Genomic DNA, 21281 nt, shown 5'->3' with positions numbered 1-21281 from the left:
AGGCCTCCCCAGCCATGTGAAGCTGTGAGTCAGTTAAACCTCTTTCTTTTATAATTGCTCAGTCTCGAGTATGTCTTTATTAGCAGTGTGAGAATGGACTAATACACTGACCCTTTCCTAAAAATGAGAGGAAGAAGTGTATATAATTTTCCCTCTTATTGTTGCTCTTGTGGTGGAATTGAGTGTGTGTCAGAAGAAGCAGGAGATCACTGAAGAACTATCAGAATAGCTCTGTGGACTAAGACAGGGTACAGAAGAGATAACATGATATAGTGGAAATGGTCCTAGACCAGGAGCTCAAACCCAAGTTCTAGTCCATGTCCTTCTTTTGTAGACATTTGGTCTTTGCAAATCACCTAAACTTGGTTGACCCTCAGTTCCGTTATCCATAAAATAAACTACCTGTTTGCCTACATGGTAACTATATAGTTCAGAGGAGACAATGGGGTGACTGAAGCACAAAATGCGTAAAGGCTTTTACAAATGCAAAATGGTATTATTATTATTGCTTAATCACTATTCACACATTTCCTATATTCTAGGCTATAACAACAGCTCCTTCCTTTTGCTTACAGTGGCAGATCTACTCTCCAGGACTTCCCCTCCAGATCTCCTTTCTACTCTCTACTCTATTCCACCCTGCTCTGTGTCCTGGGAAGCTGACTTTTATCAACAGGCTCCCTTGTTTTTTGGATTCCAGTTGTATTTAGCCAATGGGGAGCACTAACAAGGAGAAATGTGAGATTAGGCTATCTATTTCCAGGCACCCTGCCTGAGAGTTTGCTGGGCATCCCTTGACTGAAGGTCATAGCTCTTATCAGAGTGTTCTCTCTATATAATTGTCATTCTCTCTCCCTCCCTCTGAGTTCTGGTTCCTGATACCGCCCCTCTCTCCTTCAGGCCTAAGAGTGGTAATGAACTTCACTATTACTATTCCCAAAATTCTACAGTGCCCTCTGTGGTTCTTCTATACCCTGCCCATACTTTTGTAATCAATCCCCTTTAGTAAACTCCACTCAATTTATCCACTCTAGGAGTGTCATGTATTTCCTACTGGTACCCTGACTGATGGTTGATGTACCCATGAGAACTCGTTCTTTCTTCTCTCCTAACCTTCTTCTTGCATAGCAAAATATACACTTACAGAGTAGTGGATATTATGTAAGGAAATGCAGTATGTTTATGGTCATTAGTATTCTGTCCAGCCATGTTGAGGTTAGCTCCTAAGTAACAATTTCAGAATATCTATAATCAAGCTGTATGTCCCTTACCAACTGGGCAGTCATGCTTTTTTTTCCTATCCTCAGCCAACCACTAAGGAACATTTAGAGGTCATGACTCTCATGCCTACACTCTCCTGAAAAGTTAGCATCCTTCCTAATTCTAGCAACCTGGGAGGCAATGGGTCTGATGCACACTCTAGTCTTTGGTTTGCCGTAAATCAGTTTGCACTCCTTTGCTTCCTCTGGACTCAGTTTGCAGAGAATGAGCTTATATCCTTTTGCTTCCTTTGGACTGGAGTCTCAGGAAGCCTGGGAAGGGGGGGTACAGTTAAGCCTCTGGGATTCCACGACAGCTGCCAGCATTCTGGCCCGGGTGTCACTGCTCATTAACTGTGTCCAACCTGGAATGTTTCATAGACTGTCAGAGCTAGAAGAGACCTCAGAAATCAACTAGTCTAGAGACTCTTAATTTGGGATCTGTAGACAAGCTTCAAAGGAATCCTTAACCCCCCTAAACTATATGGAAAACTAGCTATCTATGGGCATATATGCATTTTTTCTATGGAGAGACCCACAGCTTTCATCAAATTCTCTAAAGGGCTTGTGACACAAAAAAGACATAGATCTCAAAAGGCTCTAGATCAGCACCTTCTCCTTACAGCAGAAGAAACAGACCTAGAGAGAAAGCAGTGAGCCAGTGTCAAGTTGTAACCTAGAATGCAGGTAGACAATAACTTTCTTTTTTTTTTTTTTTTTTAACAAACCTTTCCTTCCCCTACGTGGTTGAAAAGCAATATCCCTCTCATGCTTTCTGTGTAGCAGACACTAGGAAACTGTTAAATGCAACAGATAACTGTAATGGGCCTTACAAGCACACTCTCTTATTTTAATTGACCTTACTAAACAGAACCTAGAGTTGTGTGGGGCCCAGAGCCAACCTTAGGGCTTAATGGTGCCAAGGGATCAAGCAGGGTTTTTCCACCCCAGTTCTTTCTGATGAATGGAGTTCTGTCTCGTCTCTGTTTCTCTGAGCCAATTTGTCCCCAGGGCCTTTTGGAAGGGCAGGTGTCAGTCCTGGGCATGTACTCAACAGCCCAACTCCAGCGCCTCTGCAGCTGTTCTCATCCTTGAGAGGCCCCCAGTGGGAGCTGACACAGACCCTTGGAAAAATGGCAAAGACAAAATAAGGAAAGAACACCCTCGAGCACTGAGGGGCTGCCAGCCTTCCAATCAGGCTGGTATTGCCTAGCTCAGGTTATTAAATCACCACTAGCTCCAGGTAAAATAGGGTAGAAAGTCTTATTCCTTCCCATCTCCCCTCTGTGCCCTTCTTTCCCATACCACTGGTATTTTCATGCTACTCAGAGTCTCCTGCTGTTTCTCCTTACCTGGGTCTCCCCTGTCTAGGAAATGCCTTTGCAATATACCTTAGGTACCTATAGTGTCAGAATAAATTAGACAATCTTGAGTTCTAGTATCAGCTCTGTCATTAACGGCAATGTGACCTTGTACAGGTCACTGAACCTTCATGGACCTTGACATTTCATTTATTAAAAATGAGGCCAATGAACCAAATGAGGTAATGAAGATAAGGGCATCTGACACATGTAAAACAGCAAAAGCTATGTAAGATCATTATGGCCCTTCACCATTCAAAGATAAACTATTTTAAAGGTTGAAAACCATAAATTTGAAGACCAATATCTCAGCTGAGATCTGACAGCCCAGATTTAATATAACTGGGTTGCCTGGGGGAAATTCTAGAATGGGGAGAGGAGAGTCACCATGGGCTATGGGGCTAAGAATATCAGTGGAAAAATGAGTTGACAGAACACGATCTATTCGAAAAGTTTATCATGGTACTTTACAGCCAAAAGACCAATGTAAAGAGCTTCTGAGGACCAGTCACTCTTCACCAGGAAAGAGTGGAGAGCGATTCAGTCAGATCTGGTGGCTGGAGGATCAGATGGGAGTCAGTCTCAATATGACTTGCTATAGGAATAGGTACACTGGCTGCACGGGGGCTGGGAATTCCCAGAAAATGATACAGATAGTAGGAAAAGAATATCAATTTTTCCCTCCACAATCAGCTAGTCAACACTTTTTCTTAAGGCCCTGGGATGGGTCATGTTCTGTAGCTAAGCCCCACATGGCAAGCCAAAGGAAATCAATGTCTTCGAGAAATGGATGCTTTGATGGGTGAAAGAGGGAGAAAGGACAAAACTCATCATATAATGATCCAGGCACTCAAAGAAATGGATTTTAGTTGGGAAGGGGGTTGACATTGTGTTGTTTTTAGGCAAATAATCAGAAAACAAAAAAATCAAGAATTAAGTAAGCAAGTCAATTTCATCTCTTATGACTTACTCTTCCATAAGATGCAGAGGACAGTGATCACTAGTAGTCCAGAGATAACCTTATTATATTGCAATATCCTTAATTACGAAACTAAGATTTAATTATGCGTTTTAGATTCTTCTTACTCTTCCTTGTTACCACTATTAATAATAATTTTTAAATATGTGTTTTTTTGTACTTTAACTTACGATAGAATGGTAAACAAACAGATGAGGTCTCCACTCTTGTGGAGCCTAGATTCTTATGGTGGTGGTGGTTCTAGTTTATATTGGGCAATAGGTAAGACATCTCCACATAGGTGAAATTTGACTTCTGTTACTGTAATATGTCAGAATAAGTATTTTAAAAGGCCTTTTGGCTACAATATAAGTAAATTCTGAATAAATTTTAATAATCTTTTTACATTTCTTTTTTTAACAGTTTTATTGTTATATTATTCACATAATGTACAATTCACCCATTTAAAGTGTATAATTCAATGGTTTGGGTATATTATATTATTAATGTTTTTAATTTGGTCAAATATGTATAACATAAATTTTGCCATTTTAATGTGTACAATTAATTTTAATAATTTTATGTGTACAATTCAGTGGCTTTAGTTACATTCACAGTATTGTTTGATCAGTATCTAGTTCTAGAACTTTTTAAACCTTTAACATGACAACAAACTGTTACCATTAAGCAATGACTTCTTATTCCTTCCTCCCACTAGCTGCTGGCAACTTCTAATCTAGTCTTTGATCCTATGAATTTGTCTCTTCTAGATATTTCATACAAGTGGAATCACACAATCTTTGTCCTTTTCTGTCTGGTTATTTCACTTAACATAATGTTTCCAAAGTCCACGTTGTAACATATATCGGAACTGCATTCTTTTTTGTAGCTGAATAATATTCCATTGTATGGATATACCACATTTTGTTTATCCATTTCATCTGTTGTCTCTTCTAGCTCTGACAGTCTATGAAACATTCCAGATTGGTCACGAGAGCCAAAATTGACAAATGTGTTCTAATTAAACTAAAGAGCTTCTGCACAGCAAAAGAAGCTATCATCAGAGTGAACAGGCAACCTACAGAACGGGAGAAAAATTTTGCAGTGTACCCATCTGACAAAGGTCTAATATCCAGAATTACTAGAAACTTAAACAAATTCACAAGAAAAAAAAACCCATGAAAAAGTGGGCAAGGGATATGAACACACTTCTCAAAATAAGACATTATGTGGCCAGCAAACATAGGAAAAAAAGCTCAATATCATTGATCATTAGAGTAATGCAAATCAAAACTACGACGAGTTGCTATCTCACACCAGTCAGAATGGTGATTATTAAAAAGTCAAGAAACAATAGATGCTGGCAAGGCTGTGGAGAAATAGGAACGCTTTTACGCTGTTGGTGGGTATGTAAATTAGTTCAACCATTGTGGAAGACAGTGTGGCAATTCCTCAAGGATCTAGAACCAGAAATACCATTTGACCCAGCAATCCCATTACTGGGTATATACCCAAAGGATTATAAATCATTCTACTATAAATACACATGACTGGCGTGAGATAGTATCTCATTGTGGTTTTGATTTGCATTTCTCTAATGATCAGTGATGTTGAGCTTTTTTTCCTATGTTTGTTGGCCATGTAAACGTCTTATTTTGAGAAGTCTGTTCATATCCTTTGCCCACTTTTTCATGGGGTTGTTTGTTTTTTTCTTGTAAATTTTGTTTAAGTTCCTTATAAATTCTGGATATTAGACCTTTGTCAGATGGGTACATTGCAAAAATTTTCTCCCATTCTGTAGGTTGCCTGTTCTCTCCGATGATAGTTTCTTTTGCTGTGCAAAAGCTCTTTAGTTTGATTAGAACCTATTTGTCATTTTTGGCTTTTGTTGCAATTGCTTTTGGCATTTTTGTCATGAAGTCTTTGTCCGTGTCTATGTCCTGAATGGTATTGCCTAGGTTTTCTTCTAGGGTTCTTATGGTTTTAGGTTTTACATTTAAGTTTTTAATCCATATTGGGTTAATTTTTGTGTAAGATATAAGGAAGGGGTCCAGTTTCAGTTTTCTGCATATGGCTAGCCATTTTTTCCCAGCACCATTTATTGAATAGGAGATGCTTTCTCCATTGCTTGTTTTTGTCAGGTTTGTCAAAGATCAGATGGTTGTAGATGTGTGGTGTTATTTCTGAGGTGCTGTTTTGTTCCATCAGTCTATATGACTGTTTTGGTACCAGTAACGTGCTGTTTTGGTTACTGTAGCCTTTTAGTATAGTTTGAAGTCAAGTAGCGTGATGCCTCCAGCTTTGTTCTTTTGCTTAAGATTGTCTTGGCTATACAGGGTCTTCTTTGATTCCATATGAAATTTAAAGTGTTTTTTTTTTCTAATTCTGTGAAGAATGTCAATGGTAGTTTGATGGGAATAGCACTGAATATATAAATTACTTTGGGCAGTATGGCCGTTTTCACGATATTGATTTTTCCTATCCATGAGGATGGAATGTTTTTCCATTTGTTTGTGTCCTCTCTTATTTCCTTGAGCAGTGGTTTGTAGTTCTCCTTGAAGAGGTCCTTCATATCCCTTGTTAGCTGTATTCCTAGGTAGCTTATTCTTTTTTTGTAGTGATTGTGAGTGGGAGTTCATTCATGATTTTGTTCTCTGCTTGTCTATTGTTGGTGTAAAGGAATGCTTGTGATTTTTGCACATTGATTTTGTATCCTGAGATTTTGCTGAAATTGCTTGTTAGTTTAAGGAGTTTTGGGGCTGAGATGATGGGGTTTTCTAAATGTAACATCATGTCGTCTGCAAACAGATACAATTTTACTTCCTCTCTTCCTACTTGAATACCCTTTATTTATTTCTCTTGCCTGATTGCCCTGGCCAGAACTTCTGATACTATGATGAATAGGAATGGTAAGAGAGGGCATCCTTGTCTTGTACCAGTTTTCAAGAGAAATGCTTCTAGCTTTTGCCCATTTAATATGATATTGGCTGTGGGTTTGTTATAAATTTTTCTTACTATTTTGAGATATGTTCCATCAATACCTAGTTTATTGAGAGATTTTAACATGAAGGAGTGTTGAATTTTATCAAAGCCTTTTCTGCATCTATTGAGATAATCATGTGGTTTTTGTCTTTGGTTCTGTTTATGTGATGGATTATGTTTATTGATTTGTGTATGTTCAACCAGCCATGCATCCCAGGATGAAGCCGACTTGTTCATGATGGATAAGTTTTTTTGATGTGCTGCTTGATTCGGTTCACCAGTTTTTTATATTTTTTTTGAGATGGAGTCTCATTCTGTCGCCCAGGTTGGAGTGCAGTGGCGCGATCTCCACTCACTGCAACCTCTGCCTCCCAGATTCAAGCCATTCTCCTGCCTCAGACCCCTGAGTAGCTGGGACTACAGGTGCCCACCACCATGCCCAGCTCATTTTTGTATTTTTAGTGGAGACAGGGTTTCACCATGTTGGCCAGGCTGGTCTCAAACTCCTGACCTCAGGTGATCTGACCACCTTAGCCTCCCAAAGTGCTGGGATTACAAGCGTGAACCACCGCGCCCAGCCTGCCAGTATTTTATTGAAATTTTTTGCATCTATGTTCATCAGGGATATTGGCCTGAAATTTTCTATTTTTTGTTGTGTTTATTCCCGGTTTTGGTATCAGGACGATGCTGGCTTCATTAAATGAGGTAGGGAGGAGTCCCTCCTTTTCAGTCGTTTGGAGTAGTTTCAGAAATAATGGTACCAGCTTCTCTTTGTACCTCTTGTAGAATTTGGCTTTGAATCTGTCTGGTCCTGGGCTTTTTTTTTTTTTTTTTTTTGGTTGATAGGCTATTAATTACTGACTCAATTTCAGAACTTGTTATTGCTCCATTCAGGGATTCAATTTCTTCCTGGTTTAGTCTTGGGAGGGTGTATGTGTCCAAGAATTTATCCATTTCTTCTAGATTTTTCTAGTTTATTTGCGTAGAGGTGTTTATAGTATTCTCTGATGGTAGTTTGTATTTCTGTGAGGTCGGTGGTGATATCCCCTTTATCATTTTTATTGTGTCTATTTGGTTCTTCTCTCTTTTCTTTTTATTAGGCTAGCTAGTGGTCTATCTATTTTGTTAATTTTTTTTAAAAAAACCCAGCTCCTGGATTCATTGCTTTTGGGTGGACGGGGGGGCGGGGGGAGTTTTTGTGCTTATCTCCTTCAGTTCTGCTCTGATCTTAGTTATTTCTTGTCTTCTGCTAGCTTTTGGATTAGTTTGCTCTTGCCTCTCTAGCTCTTTTAATTGTGATGTTAGGTTGTCAATTTGATATCTTTCTAGGTTTCTGATGTGGGCATTTAGTGCTATAAATTTCCCTCTTCACACTGCTTTAGCTGTGTCCCAGGGATTCTGGTATGTTGTCTCTTTGTTCTCTTTGATTTCAAAGAACTTCTTGATTTCTGCCTTAATTTCATTGTTTAACCAGGAGTCATTCAGGAGCAGTTTGTTCAATTTCCATGTAATCGTGTGGTTTTGAGTGAGTTTCTTAATCCTGAGCTCTAATTTGATTGCACTGTGGTCTGAGAGACCGTTTGTTAGGATTTCAGTTCTTTTGCTTTTGCTGAGGAGTGTTTTACTTCCAATTATGTGGTCGATTTTAGAATAAGTGCCATGTGGTGCTGAGAAGAATGTGTATTCTCTTGATTTGGGGTGGAGAGTTCTGTAGATGTCTTTTAGGTCCACTTGATCCAGGCTGAGTTAAAGTCTGGAATATCCTTGTTAATTTTCTGTCTCGTTGATATGTCTAATATTGACAGTGGAGTGTTAAAGTCTCCCACTATTATTGTGTGGGAGTCTAAGTCTCTTTGTAGGCCTCTAAGAACTTGATTTTGAATATGGATGCTCCTGTATTGGATGGATATATATATATAAAATAGTTAGCTCTTCTTGTTGAATTGTTCCCTTTACAGTTATGTAACGTCCTTTGTCTTTTTTTTATCTTTGTTGGTTTAAAGTCTGTTTTGTCAGAGACTGGGATTGCAACCCCTGCTTTTTTTTTTTTGCTTTCCGTTTGCTTGGTAAATTTTCCTCCATCCCTTTATTTTGAGCCAGTGTGTGTCTTTGCATGTGAGATGCGTCTTCTGAATATAGCACACCAATACGTCTTGACTCTTTATCCAATTTTCCAGTCTGTGTGTTTTAATTGGGGCATTTAGTCCATTTAAATGTAAGGTTAGTATTGATGTCTGTTAATCTGGTCCTGTCATAATGATGCTATCTGGTTATTTTGCACACTATTTGATGCGGTTTCTTCATAGTGTCATTGGTTTTTATATTTTGGTGTGTTTTTGCAGTGGCTGGTACCAGTTTTTCCCTTCCATATTTAGTGCTTCTTTCAGGAGCTCTTTCAAGGCAGGCCTAGTGGTAATGAAATCCCTCGGCATTTGTTTGTCTGGAAATGATTTTATTTCTCCTTTGCTTATGAAGCTTAGTTTGACTGGATGTAAAATTGTCGGTGGAAAATTCTTTTCTTTAAGAATGTTAAATATTGGCCCCCAATCTCTTCTGGCTTGTAGAGTTTCTGCTGAGAAGTCTGCTGTTAGTCTGATGGGCTTCCCTCTGTAGGTGACCTGGCCTTTCTCTCTGGCTTCCCTTAACATTTTTTCCTTCATTTAGACCTTGGAGAATCTGATGACTATGTGTGTTGGGGTTGATCTTCTCATGGAGTGTTTTAGTGGTGTTCTCTGTATTTCCTGAATTTGCATATTGGCCTGTCTTGCTAGGTTGGGGAAGTTCTCCTGGATAATACCCTGAAGTGTGTTTTTTGGCTTGTTTCCATTCTCCCTGTCTCCTTTATGTACTGCAATCAATCGTAGGTTCAGTCTTTTTGTGAAGTCCCATATTTCTTGGAGGGTTTGTTCATTCCTTTTCATTCTTTTTCCTCTAGTCTTTTCTGCATGCCTTATTTCAGTAAGGTGGTCTTCAAACTCTGATATCCTTTCTTCTGCTTGGTGGAGTCGGCTATTAATACTTGTGTATGCTTCATGAAGTTCTTGTGCTGTGTTTTTCAGCTCCATCAGGTCATTTATTTTCTCTCTAAAGTGGCTATTCTAGTTAGCAGCTCCTCTAACCTTTAATCAAGTTTCTTAGCTTCTTTGCATTGGGTTAGAACATGTTCCTTTAGCTTAGCATAGTTTTTTCATTACCCATCTTCTGAAGCCTACTTCTGTCAATTCGTCCATCTCATCCTCCTTCTAATTCTGTGCCCTTGAAGAGACATTGAGATCATTTGGAGAAGAGGTACTCTGGGCTTTTGGGTTTTCAGCATTTTTTTCATTGATTCTTTCTCATCTTCATGAGTTTGTCTAGTTTCAATCTTTGAGGCTGCTGACCTTTGCATGGGGTTTTTGTGGGGGCTCTTTGGTTGTTGTTGATGCTGTTGTTGTTGCTTTCTGTTTGTTTGTTTTTCTTTCAATGGTCAGGTCCCTCTTCTGTAGGGTGGCTGTGGTTTGCTGGGGGTTCACTTCAGGCCGTATTCATCTGGTTCACTCCATGCCTAGAGATGTCACTCAAGGAGGGTGGAGAACAGCAAAGATGGGTGTCTTTTCCTTCTTCTGGTATCTCTGACCTCGAAGGGCACCAACCTGATGCCAGTAGGATCGCTCCTGTATGAGGTTGTCTGATAACCCCTGTTGAAGGGTCTCATTCACTCGGGTGGCATGGGGAACAGGACCCATTTAATGAAGCACTTTTTCCCTTGGTGGAAGGGGTGTGCCTCACTGGGGGAAAACCCACTCATCTGGGCTGCCTTGATTCCTCAGAACTACCAGGAAGAAAGGCTAAGTCTGCTGGTCTACAGAGACTGCAGCCACCCTTACCCCTACAGGTTCAGGCCCACGGAGATCAGAGTTCTGCCCCTGAGCCTCTGACTAGAGTTAATAAAGTTCCTGCAGGGAATCCTCACCCAGTGAGGAAGGATGAGTCAGGGTCAGGCCTGAAGAGGCACTCTGGCCACAGTCTGCCACAGCCAGTGTGCTGGGCTGTTGGGGACATGTCTTGGGACCAAGCAGTACAGCTCCCTGGCTCCAGCAGTGGAAAAGTGTGGCCTGGAGCTATAGAGATGAATGCTGCCCTTCCCCCACCCAGGGAGCTAAAATGTTTGGATTTTATTCTATCAGTGATGGGCAGGCTTTCAAGGGTTTTAAACAGAAGAGTGATATTCCTGATTAAAATTATAAAATACTACTCTGATTGCTTTATACAAAACAGAATAGGTATTTGTGGGGCATGCGGAGGGCATGCTGCCTAGAGAACAGTTATGAGACTATATTGTAGTGTATTTTAGACTAGTAATGTGATCAGGGAGAGGGAGAAAAGTGGCTCCTAATGAAAAATTACTCTCAGGTTTCTGGTTTGGGTAATTGTGTGAATTGTGCCTTTTCTTTAAGATAAGGAAAGCTGAAGGGAAGTAAAATATGGAGGAGAGAAATAACAGTTTAGTCTTGGGCATATTAAACATGGAATGCCTATTAGACAAGCAAGTGGAGATATTGAACAGGCAGTTGGATGGATATACATGTCTAGAGTACAGGGGTAAGAAGGACTTGGAGATATCAATGTCTGAGTATTCAGTATATATATAGCATGTGTCTTAGTTAATTGTCTGTTGCTTATAACAGATTACCTGAAGCTGGGTAATTTATAAAGAAACATAATTTATTTCTTACAGTTCTGGAGGCTGTGAAGTTCAAGGTCAAGGGGCCAGATCTGGTGAGGGCCTTCTTGCTGGTAGGGACTTTCTATAGAGTTCCGAGGTGGTATAGGGCATCACATGGCAAGGGGACTGAACATGCTAGCTCAGGTCTCACTTTCTCTTCTTATAAAGCCACCAGTTCTCCTCCCATGATAACTCATTAATCCATTAACCCATTCATCCAGAGCCCTCATGACCCAATCACCTCTAAAAAACCCCACCTTTCAATAATGCCATATTGGGGAATAAGTTTCAACATGAGTTTTGGAGGGGACAAACATTGAAACCATAGCAATGTGTAAAGCCTTGGAACCGGATATGATCACCTAGTAAAAATATGTAAATAAAAAATAAAAGGGATGTAAGACCTGATCACTGGGGCTTTCAAATACTGGAAGTCTAAAAAACGAAAAGAATCTAGCAAAAGAGATTGAAGCAGAAGGAAATTCAGAAGACTGTGATCTCACAGAAGCAAAGAAGGAAAAGTAGGGAAAAGAACTCGATCAACTTATATCCAGTGTTGCTGATGGGTTGAGTAAGATGAGGCCAGAGAAGGACCATTGGATTTGACAACATGGAAGCCATTGTTGGCCTTAACAAGAGCAGCCTTGGTGGAGCAATGGGAATGGAAGCCTAATTGGATTGAGTTGAGAGGAGAATTACAAGTATGAAAGAAAACATAAAATACCATAAACGTGGAAGTGTTTCAAAAACAGTAAAAATATCACACAAGTGTAAGTGCCATTGTTATTATTTCAGCACAGATTTTAGGAAAGTTCAGGGCATTGAATAAAGAGATCTGTGAAAAAAAAAAAAAAAGAAAAGGCACTACAGAACCAAGGAGATTGTTGCGCAGGCAAAAATGTTGTCATAAAAAACCCGCAAGTAAGGCTTCAAGATAACCTCAGAAACATGAGTTTGATTAAAAAAAAAAAAAAAAAGTCAGGGTTGTTTCCGAAAGGTTGCTGCAGTTCACCAAGCCAACTCTGTGTCAGCCTCTGACTGGAGCTGGTCCAGGGCTGGTAGGTGGGAAATGTTCCAAAACATGAGTAGCAGTAACATTTAGAAAAAGCCTCATCTGTTATGTTTACTGAGATTTTATTAACTCATTTTGCAAAATTTCCCTGCCATTCTTGATAGGCAAGGCACACTGTTGGCAAGACTGAAAAATCAGTGTGGTTTGTGTTCCTTGCCACAGTTTTTCCCTCTTCTTTACCACTCCGGCCACTCCTCCTCATAGACACTGTCTGCCCTCCTCTTCACCCTGAATTCCACCAACAGACAACTCTATGTTTTGCCTGTGTAGAAGGTTGGCAGGTGAGTCTAGGCAATTGTGCTGTGCATAGCTTTGGAAAATCAGAATACCTTACTACAGTCAACAGGATGCAACTCTTCCTAGGGCTGTTAAGAAAAAGATACCTACCTTTGTTTTGCAATCACCTCTGCATGGAGTACCTCCATCAACCTATATCCCACTCATCCTTCAAGACTCAGTTTTTCTCTGTGAAGCCTTCCCCAGTTCATAATTAGAATTGTTCTCTTTGTCCTCTGTGCTTCCCTTGCTCTTCGCATCTTTATAATAGTGCTAACAGCAGCCTGCCTTGTATTCCAATTATTTGTGTAATCCGGACTTGCTTATTATGTTGTCAACTCTTTGAAGACATGGCCCTTTATTAGACATTTCTGTATCTCTTACAGAGTTCCTTTGCCCTAGTAAGTGCTTAATGTATCAATATTAGTAGAATTGAACTGAAGAAAATATTTTACAAGTTAAAAGTGAGCATCATAGATAATGTGAGCAAGACCTTACTTCTCAAGAAAACATTTATTTCTAAATAGTTAGGTAAGTGAAATGTAGAATCTACTAGAACTAGGCATGTTCAAAAACGAACTGCCAGCATCTGTAATATGTGGATGGAGAATCTAATCAAGCTTAAATCAAGTCACACAGTGAAGTTTCTATTTGCAGCTAATAGACTCAAACTTCTCTGACACAATGATCTGTTGTCTCCATTTCCCTATGTGTACTTTGACATTTAAGCCACTGGACTATCCATATAATCTATTGTTCACACTAATGCACAACCAAGCTGGCTTCCCTTCCCCCAACACCTGCTGTTTTTTTTTTTTTTCAAAGGAAGAGCATTGAGTTAATGGTTCAATGTTAATGTGAGTTGACTTTATTAATTTTGTGCTGGAAGTTGATTAATTATAAAGGTAGGTGTCATGCCTTTGTATTCTCTTCCCTGACTTAAAAATCCGAGTATGATTCATACTGAAGCTGATGTCAGCAAGACCTTTGATCCCTGAGGATGCTGTAATGCTGTAAGTGATATTATGATGATTGTTATATTTACTATTTCTGTTGCCCCCTTGTAATGGAAATTATATCTCAAAAAACTAACTGGGAAAATCATACATGTGTAATGTTAGCTAAGGTGGACTTTGTATCACATTACCTCCATGGAATTTTAAAAAGCAGGTGTTAAGTGAGTATGAGTTTCATTTGAGAATTATTTCTTATATTCCATTCTTCTTCTCCTCCTCCTTCTTTTTCTTCTTCTTCTACTTTCTTTTCTTCCTCCTTCTCCCTCTCCTTGTCCTCCTTCTCCATCATATACTTGGTTATTGTTACAGTAATGAATAGAGTTTGGTTGTCCATAGATTAAGCATATCCTTAAAGAAGCTTATTTTTTCAATCTGGTAAGATGTTCTAATGCATAGCAGGCATTGATTAGGACAAATATAGATTTTCCTGTCTAGGCTATAGATATGCCTTTGAAGTCAGTGCTTTAGGATAATATGTTCTTTCAGGCAATTGAGTTATTTTGTCCTGAATTGAAGCAGAACACCTGAATGCTAGTCCCAACTCTGCCATGAGCCAGCTGTGTATCCTTGGGACACTTCGACTCTCTGTGCTTTGAGTTCCTCTTATTTAAGATGGAGAGCATTCTATTTTCCCAACCCTGTAACAAAGATAGCGGGCTGCTGTGTCTCAATAGCCAAGACATTTAGGAAAGCTGGGTATCCACATGCACAAAGTGCATTTGTCTGCATTTGGGAGCCAGTAAAATGTGGAATGGGATCACACAAAGACATCTGATGCTGAACAGCTGGATTGTAGCATGATTGTGTTTGAAGCCAGCCACACCATTGTGAGTCTGTCAGAAGCATAGGGGACTTTGCCTTCCTTAGAAGCTCCCCCAAAGAGGGGTTATCCAAAGGCTTTTCCCAAAGCCTGGGTGTGGGTGGAGAGGCTTGTGGTTGGAGGAGGGTGGATCATTGTAACAGCAACCCCTAGAGCAATATGTAAGACATATTTTCCTACAACAGGATATCATGGCATGTGTCTGAGATGGCTGCTTTGGAGCTTTTAGGTTTTCTTCTTAGGAAGCAATTTCCACAAATACCTCCATATTGAATGCTCTGGTGACTTTGCAGGGAAGGTTGCTGTTTGAAGCATTTACTAAATTTTTTTTACTAGTTTCAATTTTCTATTTCTTTTTGAACTAATTCGATTATTGAGTCTTTTCTTTTCTTTCTTTCTTTTTTTTTTTTTTTCGGAGTCTCTCTCTGTTGCCAGGCTGGAGTGCAGTGGTGTGATCTTGGCTCACTGCAATCTCCGCCTCCCGGGTTCGGCTCACTGCAATCTCCGCCTCCCAGGTTCTAGCGATTCTCCTGCCTCAGCTCCCCCGCCCCCCAAGTAGCTGGGATTGCAGGTGTGCACCACCACACCGGACTAATTTTTTGTATTTTAGTAGAGACGGAGTTTCACCATGTTGGCCAGGATGGTCTCGATCTCCTGACATCGTGATCCACCTGCCTCGGCCTCCCAAAGTGCTGGGATTACAGGCATAAGCCATTGCACCCAGCCTAGACTTTTCTTTAAAAATCATCATTTCGTTTGTTTTCAAACTAATTAGCATAGTTATGTGAAGAATAGTTTCTGAATTCACATTATTTCTACTTTCTTGTTCCTAAATTTGTATACTTGTGTTGCCTTTTAAAGTCTCTAAATGCTAATCTCCGTTGTCTGCTGCAGTTGATTTCATCTTTCTTATTCCTACTTTTCTGTCTTTGTATATCCTTACAAAGCCCCCGAATATTCCTATTTCTTACCTTCTTTGCATGTAGCTGAGGCAGAAACAGCCCTAAGTAAATTTTCACTATGTGATAAGCTCTCTACAAGGAACCACAGGAAGATATAGAGGAAGGTATAAATTTGGCTGTTAGATTCAGAAACCTGTGATACAATGGAGAGAACTAAGTGAGTCCTCATGAAAATACAGGCAGGTCTTGAAACAAAGTGCTAAATCCTTGAGACCACTAACAGAGGGACACTCACGGATGAGGTATTCCTGACTCATGACCAAAAATAAAGTCAGCTAGTCAGGGTCAAAGGCAGCCTTGAACAGGAAGATATGGCAGAGATCTTCAGGGTCAAGGATGTGACGGCAGGTAAATAGTTCAGAGATATTTGGTGTATCAGAGTTAAGGGCTCTTTGTTTTATTGAGCCAAGGTCCAAGATATTGGTAGGAGGTCTGCAGCTAGGCTCAAAACCATGTAGCCAGCCGGGCGCGGTGGCTCACGCTTGTAATCCCAGCACTTTGGGAGGCCGAGGTGGGCGGATCACGAGGTCAGGAGATCGAGACCACGGTGAAACCCCGTCTCTACTAAAAATACAAAAAAAATTAGCCGGGCGTGGTGGCGGGCGCCTGTAGTCCCAGCTAGTCGGAGAGGCTGAGGCAGGAGAATGGCGTGAACCCGGGAGGCGGAACTTGCAGTGAGCCGAGATTGAGCCACTGCACTCCAGCCTGGGCGACAGAGCGAGACTCCGTTCTCAAAAAAAAAAAAAAAAAAAAAAAAAACATGTAGCCTCTGTCATTGGATCCACTACTAGGACAATATGCAGGATGCCTATTGAACTAACAGTGCTAACCAGTGACTAGGGTCATTGGACATGGTAATCAATAGCTTTCACAGCACCAACAGATACTCCCATCCTAGCACTCATGACACTAAATTGAAATGCTCTATTTCAATGTATCTCACCTCATCAGACTGTGAGCTCCATGAAGTCATGGCCTGAGTCTTCTTCATCTTTGTCTCCCCAGTGACTGATCTATATGTAAGTGCTTTGTATTGCCAAGTGGTTAAAAGGACAGGCTTTGAAGTTAGATAGATCTGTGTTTATTTGGCTTCATTGATCTCCACCTGGAAAACTTACTTATTGTCTCTGGGTCATAGTTTTCTCAAGACTAAAATAGTAATGACAATAAATACTGACTTCTAGAGTTTCTTGTGAGGGTAAAATGAGATGACAGATTTGGAAGTACTTACCAGAGTGCCTGTCACAGAGTAAGCATTCAATTTGTTGGTAGCTCTGATTGTCATTCTGTGATCGTGGAATGAATGGATGAAGGACAAGTGGGCTGAAGAAAGGTGTTGGCCAATTTGATGAGGTCAAGACCCAGGACTGGAAAGAGGCTTAATGAGAGTGACCCTGCAGTCCTTCAAGTCGCCTTCTCTTCTCTGGGCATCTCTTGGATGATTGGGAGGCTGACACAATGGGGATAATCTTTAAGTATATCTCCTTTTGTGTAAGGCTTGCAATCATTTTGGCTGGGAAAACAGGGATTGAGTTAACCTTGGGTGGGGGTGATGTTATTAATATTAATATTTTTCTAATGTAACATATTGCTCTCTGCACCCAGCAAGCTGTTGTTAGTTTGTGAGCACCATGCCTTTGGAAAGCCATTGCTGGGAGCTTGAATGGGAAACTTAGAACAATTAGAGGCTTTGAACACTTTCAAACTAAGAGGTGGGATAAGCATGTTTTGACTCTATGGTTCCTCCAGGGGTTTCCCTGATGTGCTGGACTAATTATCAGATGTAATTAGGAAAGCCGAGAAGTGGGGAGACTGCAGGGAGCAGCATACTTTCCCAGGGACCCTCATCTCTTTGTGCAGAGAGGGGGTTGGGGAGACTGTCTGTCTGTTGTGGAGAAGCAGTAATGCTTAGGATGCTAGCAGGCATGAGGGTCCTGGGAACATGGCTCTACCAGTAGAAACTCAGGCCTATTGGGACCCATTGCTCATGATGAAGTTTTCCTCTTCTGGTTTCACAGGAAGAAATGGTATTCTGTGCCACTACCAGGTTCTCGGCCAGCTTTTAGCAAAAGTTCAATTTTTGTGTGTCCAAAGCAGTTAAGAAATGATGTCCTTCCTTTAGAACTCATTCAGATGAAGCAGCACATTTCCACTTCTGGGTCAGCTACAGTCAGACTGCAGAAGATTTTTCTCATCTTCCTTGGCCCAGTCCCTCGCCCTAGAGTTGGGCCAGGAGCTTCCTGTCTTTGAGGCTCTGAGAAAAGGTGACATTTGTAGGGCCATCTGGGAGCTGAAGATGATGGCCTAGATGGGAAGCTTTTCTCCTTGTCAATGTAGTGTGAGGTTCATTGTCACAGTACCATCATATACAATCAGTGTTTCTGCTTTCTCCACAGGTAACCTGTCTCCATGATTTCTTTGGTGATGATGATGTGTTTATTGCCTGTGGTCCTGAAAAATTTCGCTATGCTCAGGATGATTTTTCTCTGGATGAAAATGGTAAGCATAACCACTGGGTTTTATTGCTCCATGGTTCTCTCCCCTTCTATCCTTTAGGATTTCCATGGGTTTGTATGGCATGGAAAACATCCACGCATGATCCTTCAAGGGCTTATAATGTTAGTCTTTCTCCTGTATATTTGGATACATGGGTCATGACCCATGTAAGACTGAAAGACTGACTGGATGTCCCAGAGTCCCAGGCTCCAAACTCAGTAAAACTCACTATCTGCCCCAATAGTGACCATATTTCTTGAACCATATATTGTGTCACATGGGATAACAGGCACAATCAGACCACAGGAAGGAATATTTTCAGTCAGAACTTGGATATTATACATATCCTTTTTTCTCCATTCAACGTCCTCCAGCTATTTAGCTCATGATTATGGTTCCAATTTAGAGAGATTTTTCCACAGTATTCTTAGCGTCAAACCTTTTCACACCATCAAACTTGCTGCCCCATTCGTCTGCCTTGTGATTCAGGATTACAGAGGGTTATTAATAATAAGAAGGATCTAATCGTCTTCCCATTTCTGTTTATTTGAGTCCAAGCTCCAGGTATACATTAAAGGTTAATTAGCTCACACAGCAACAAGGGTAGAATGTGATGCTGATGGAAAGATACATTCAGAGCATATTTCCCATTTAGGAGAAGCAAAGTATGAAAAAAAATCAAAGGGAATTTTGCTAATATAGACTTTATAAACAACTCAAGTGACAAGAACCCTCTAAGAGGTGGCATTTCTGCTGTGTTCCCTTTAGGAAGAGGCAATGACTATAGAATAGCTAAACAAACCTCAGGTTATGTCCAATTTCCTATACCTTCTGTATCTTCAGCTCTGGACAGTGATCACTAAAGGTCACCAACCAAAACAAGAAGTGAAACAAACAAAAAGGGGCTTTCTGGTGAACTCAGTTTCCTAAAATATTCAATTTACCAGAAAATCTCCTCTAATCTTTCTGTTTAATTTATATTTCAATGCACCTTTAAGTAGGAGGCAACAAGAAAGTGTTTAAAGGAAAGGAAAGATCATATCCTCTACTCTGCTGTTTGATTCCCCTTTGTGCATCACAGCACAAGGTTGGAAAAACCGTAGTAGAAAGAGCACTAAACTGGAACTCAGGAGACTTGACTTTTAGACCTTGTTTTACCCATTTCTTGTTTTGTGTCCCTAGGCAAGGAGGTTAAGATTTTTGTACTCTCATCAGCAAAATGAGAATAATAATCCTTCCAATAAATTAGCACTATTAGTGCCCAAAATGACCATAGAAGGGGATGCTGAGTGACCTGCATAGAAAGGGTGTTCCAAAGGTGTCAGACTGAGGCTAGGGCAAATACAAGAACGTTTGGCAGACTCTCCCACACACCAGCAAGCTTTCTTAAGTTTTTAGTGGCAGAGTCACTGCTGGCCCATTTATTCATTAACCCCCCATAAGGGATTGCAATAACATACATGGGAAATCGAAAAGAACTCGATAAATGCAAGATGGTGGTGGTCATAGTGCTTATTTATATAAAGTGACATGATATCCACCATGTGACTATTACAACGTGTGGCATGTAATAGTAAGTGGTAGCTCCCTACCTTTCCTTCAAATTACTCAATGGATGTTTCATCTGTGTAGCTGTAACCTCTGAGCTGTTAATCTCTAATTCAGGGAAATTAATTAAACATTATATCAATAGGTGCTATTCTGAGACATAGCTAGCTTGTCCATAAATGATTGAGTTGACTATTTAGTTGCCTACTTGACCTGTTTATGGACTCTTGCCCTTGTTTTCATAATTCAGGGGCTTAAACACCTAGCTTAGCCCAGGTGGCTTTTGAAGGTTTCCCTAATGCCTCCCTCCCCAGAACCATGGCTCCTACTAATAATAAGGACCACATTGTAGTCCTGACCCATTTAGGTCCTTTGGCCTGTGATGGTTATTGCCGTTTCCAGAGGCTGATAACATGCTGAGCCTGTTTTATCCTCTACTAAGCTGTCTGTGTCCTTTTGCCCCAGAATGCCGAGTCATGAAGGGAAACCCATCAGCCACAGCTGGCCCAAAGGCATCCCCAACACCTCAGAAGACTTCAGCCAAGAGCCCTGGTCCTATGCGCCGAAGCAAGTCTCCAGCTGACTCAGGTAACGACCAAGACGGTGAGTGCTCTTTTCCTAACTGTGCACGCTGACTTCATTTATGGAGGACAATACTCTCTGCATGCAGAGGAATCAGTTCCTCATGAACACCACTGTGTCTCCATGAAACCCTATTCTATCAATTCAGAGACTAAAACAGTCAAACTTGTTTGGAGTCATGGAGGCACAGCTACAACCATTATTCCACTCAAATGGATGCAAACCAGAAGCCTGGCCCATTGTCTATGCTTGCTGTAATGCTTATTTTCATGGTTGTCATCATTTTCATCATCTTCAACATCATGTGGCAAAAAACATATTCAATGGAATTATCAAGTTAACCATAAACCTGAAATTAAAAATCAGAATCAAGAAAAAGAATATGAAAAACAACACCCCAAAGTGTCAACATAGTTGACTCACTTGAGCTTCAAATTTGACTCTGAAGTAATTAGAAGCCAAAACAAAAAGGGAAACAAGTACACTACATATATATGCCATATATATAGGGGACAAGATAAATTGTATAAACCTCACAACCGGAAAGTAAAGCACAGACCAGGTTCTAAAAGAAAACAAACAGATTTGCCATAGAAGATTTTATTTAGTGGATAGTGAGTTATCTAAAACATGTGGTCTATTGATCACTGCCAACCCATGAACTATTTGTTACCAGTCACTCTGTGGCAAGATTAGGAGCTTGTGCCAAATGTAAATAAACTATGCCATTAAGCAAACCACTTAGCTCAGCTGACTTTTTTTCAGAGCCTGATTTTATTGATGAAGGCAGCAGTATGTTGATTTGCATTCTGATGTGAACCCTATCTTGTCTTGGAACCACAGTTTGAGTGACACTGATCTAAGAGGCAATGTCTTCCATTATTTTATAACAAATATCAAAAATAAAAGGCCTTAGAAGTCCAAGTTCAGAAGCTTAGATTTATGCACAATTTGAGGTTCTTCACACTAAGGAAAGTGTATGGTCCAAAATACTTATACATTTGTCATCCCAAGGCTCAGAGTTTATCATGAGAATTCTTGCAGTCTGAGAGCCTTGGGAAAACAAAAGGGCCCTTCAGTTTGAGGCATCATGAGCAGCCTGATGGCTATGAAATGCTTGTGCCAAGATGAATAGCCTGTTCTGCCTGCATCACACTGCCAGGAGCATGCATATCACCAGCCATCTCTATTCTTGGGTTGAGGAAATTAAAGTATGAAAAGGCAGCCCAGGCTTTTAGTACTTA

General features: G+C 40.5%; 1 protein-coding gene across 5 annotated transcripts in view; it reads left to right on the top strand.

Moving 5' to 3' along the window:
* The window catches only part of DCX (doublecortin), a 118882-nt gene that overhangs the window by 62547 nt on the left and 35054 nt on the right, over positions 1–21281 (top strand). For 3 of the 5 annotated variants that reach the window (XM_063634322.1, XM_055268262.1, XM_055268259.1), the window contains exons 4-5: positions 17808–17910; positions 19921–20043. In XM_063634322.1, the coding sequence (XP_063490392.1) occupies positions 17808–17910; positions 19921–20043 (226 nt within the window). Of the gene's footprint in view, positions 1–17807; positions 17911–19920; positions 20059–21281 lie in introns of all 5 variants that reach the window. The other 2 variants (XM_055268260.1, XM_055268261.2) reach the window with 1 other exon arrangement.

The sequence above is a fragment of the Symphalangus syndactylus genome, chromosome X (genome assembly GCF_028878055.3).
Source record: "Symphalangus syndactylus isolate Jambi chromosome X, NHGRI_mSymSyn1-v2.1_pri, whole genome shotgun sequence".
Classification (NCBI taxonomy): Eukaryota; Metazoa; Chordata; class Mammalia; order Primates; family Hylobatidae; genus Symphalangus; species Symphalangus syndactylus.
This window is presented reverse-complemented; position numbering and strand designations above follow the sequence as displayed.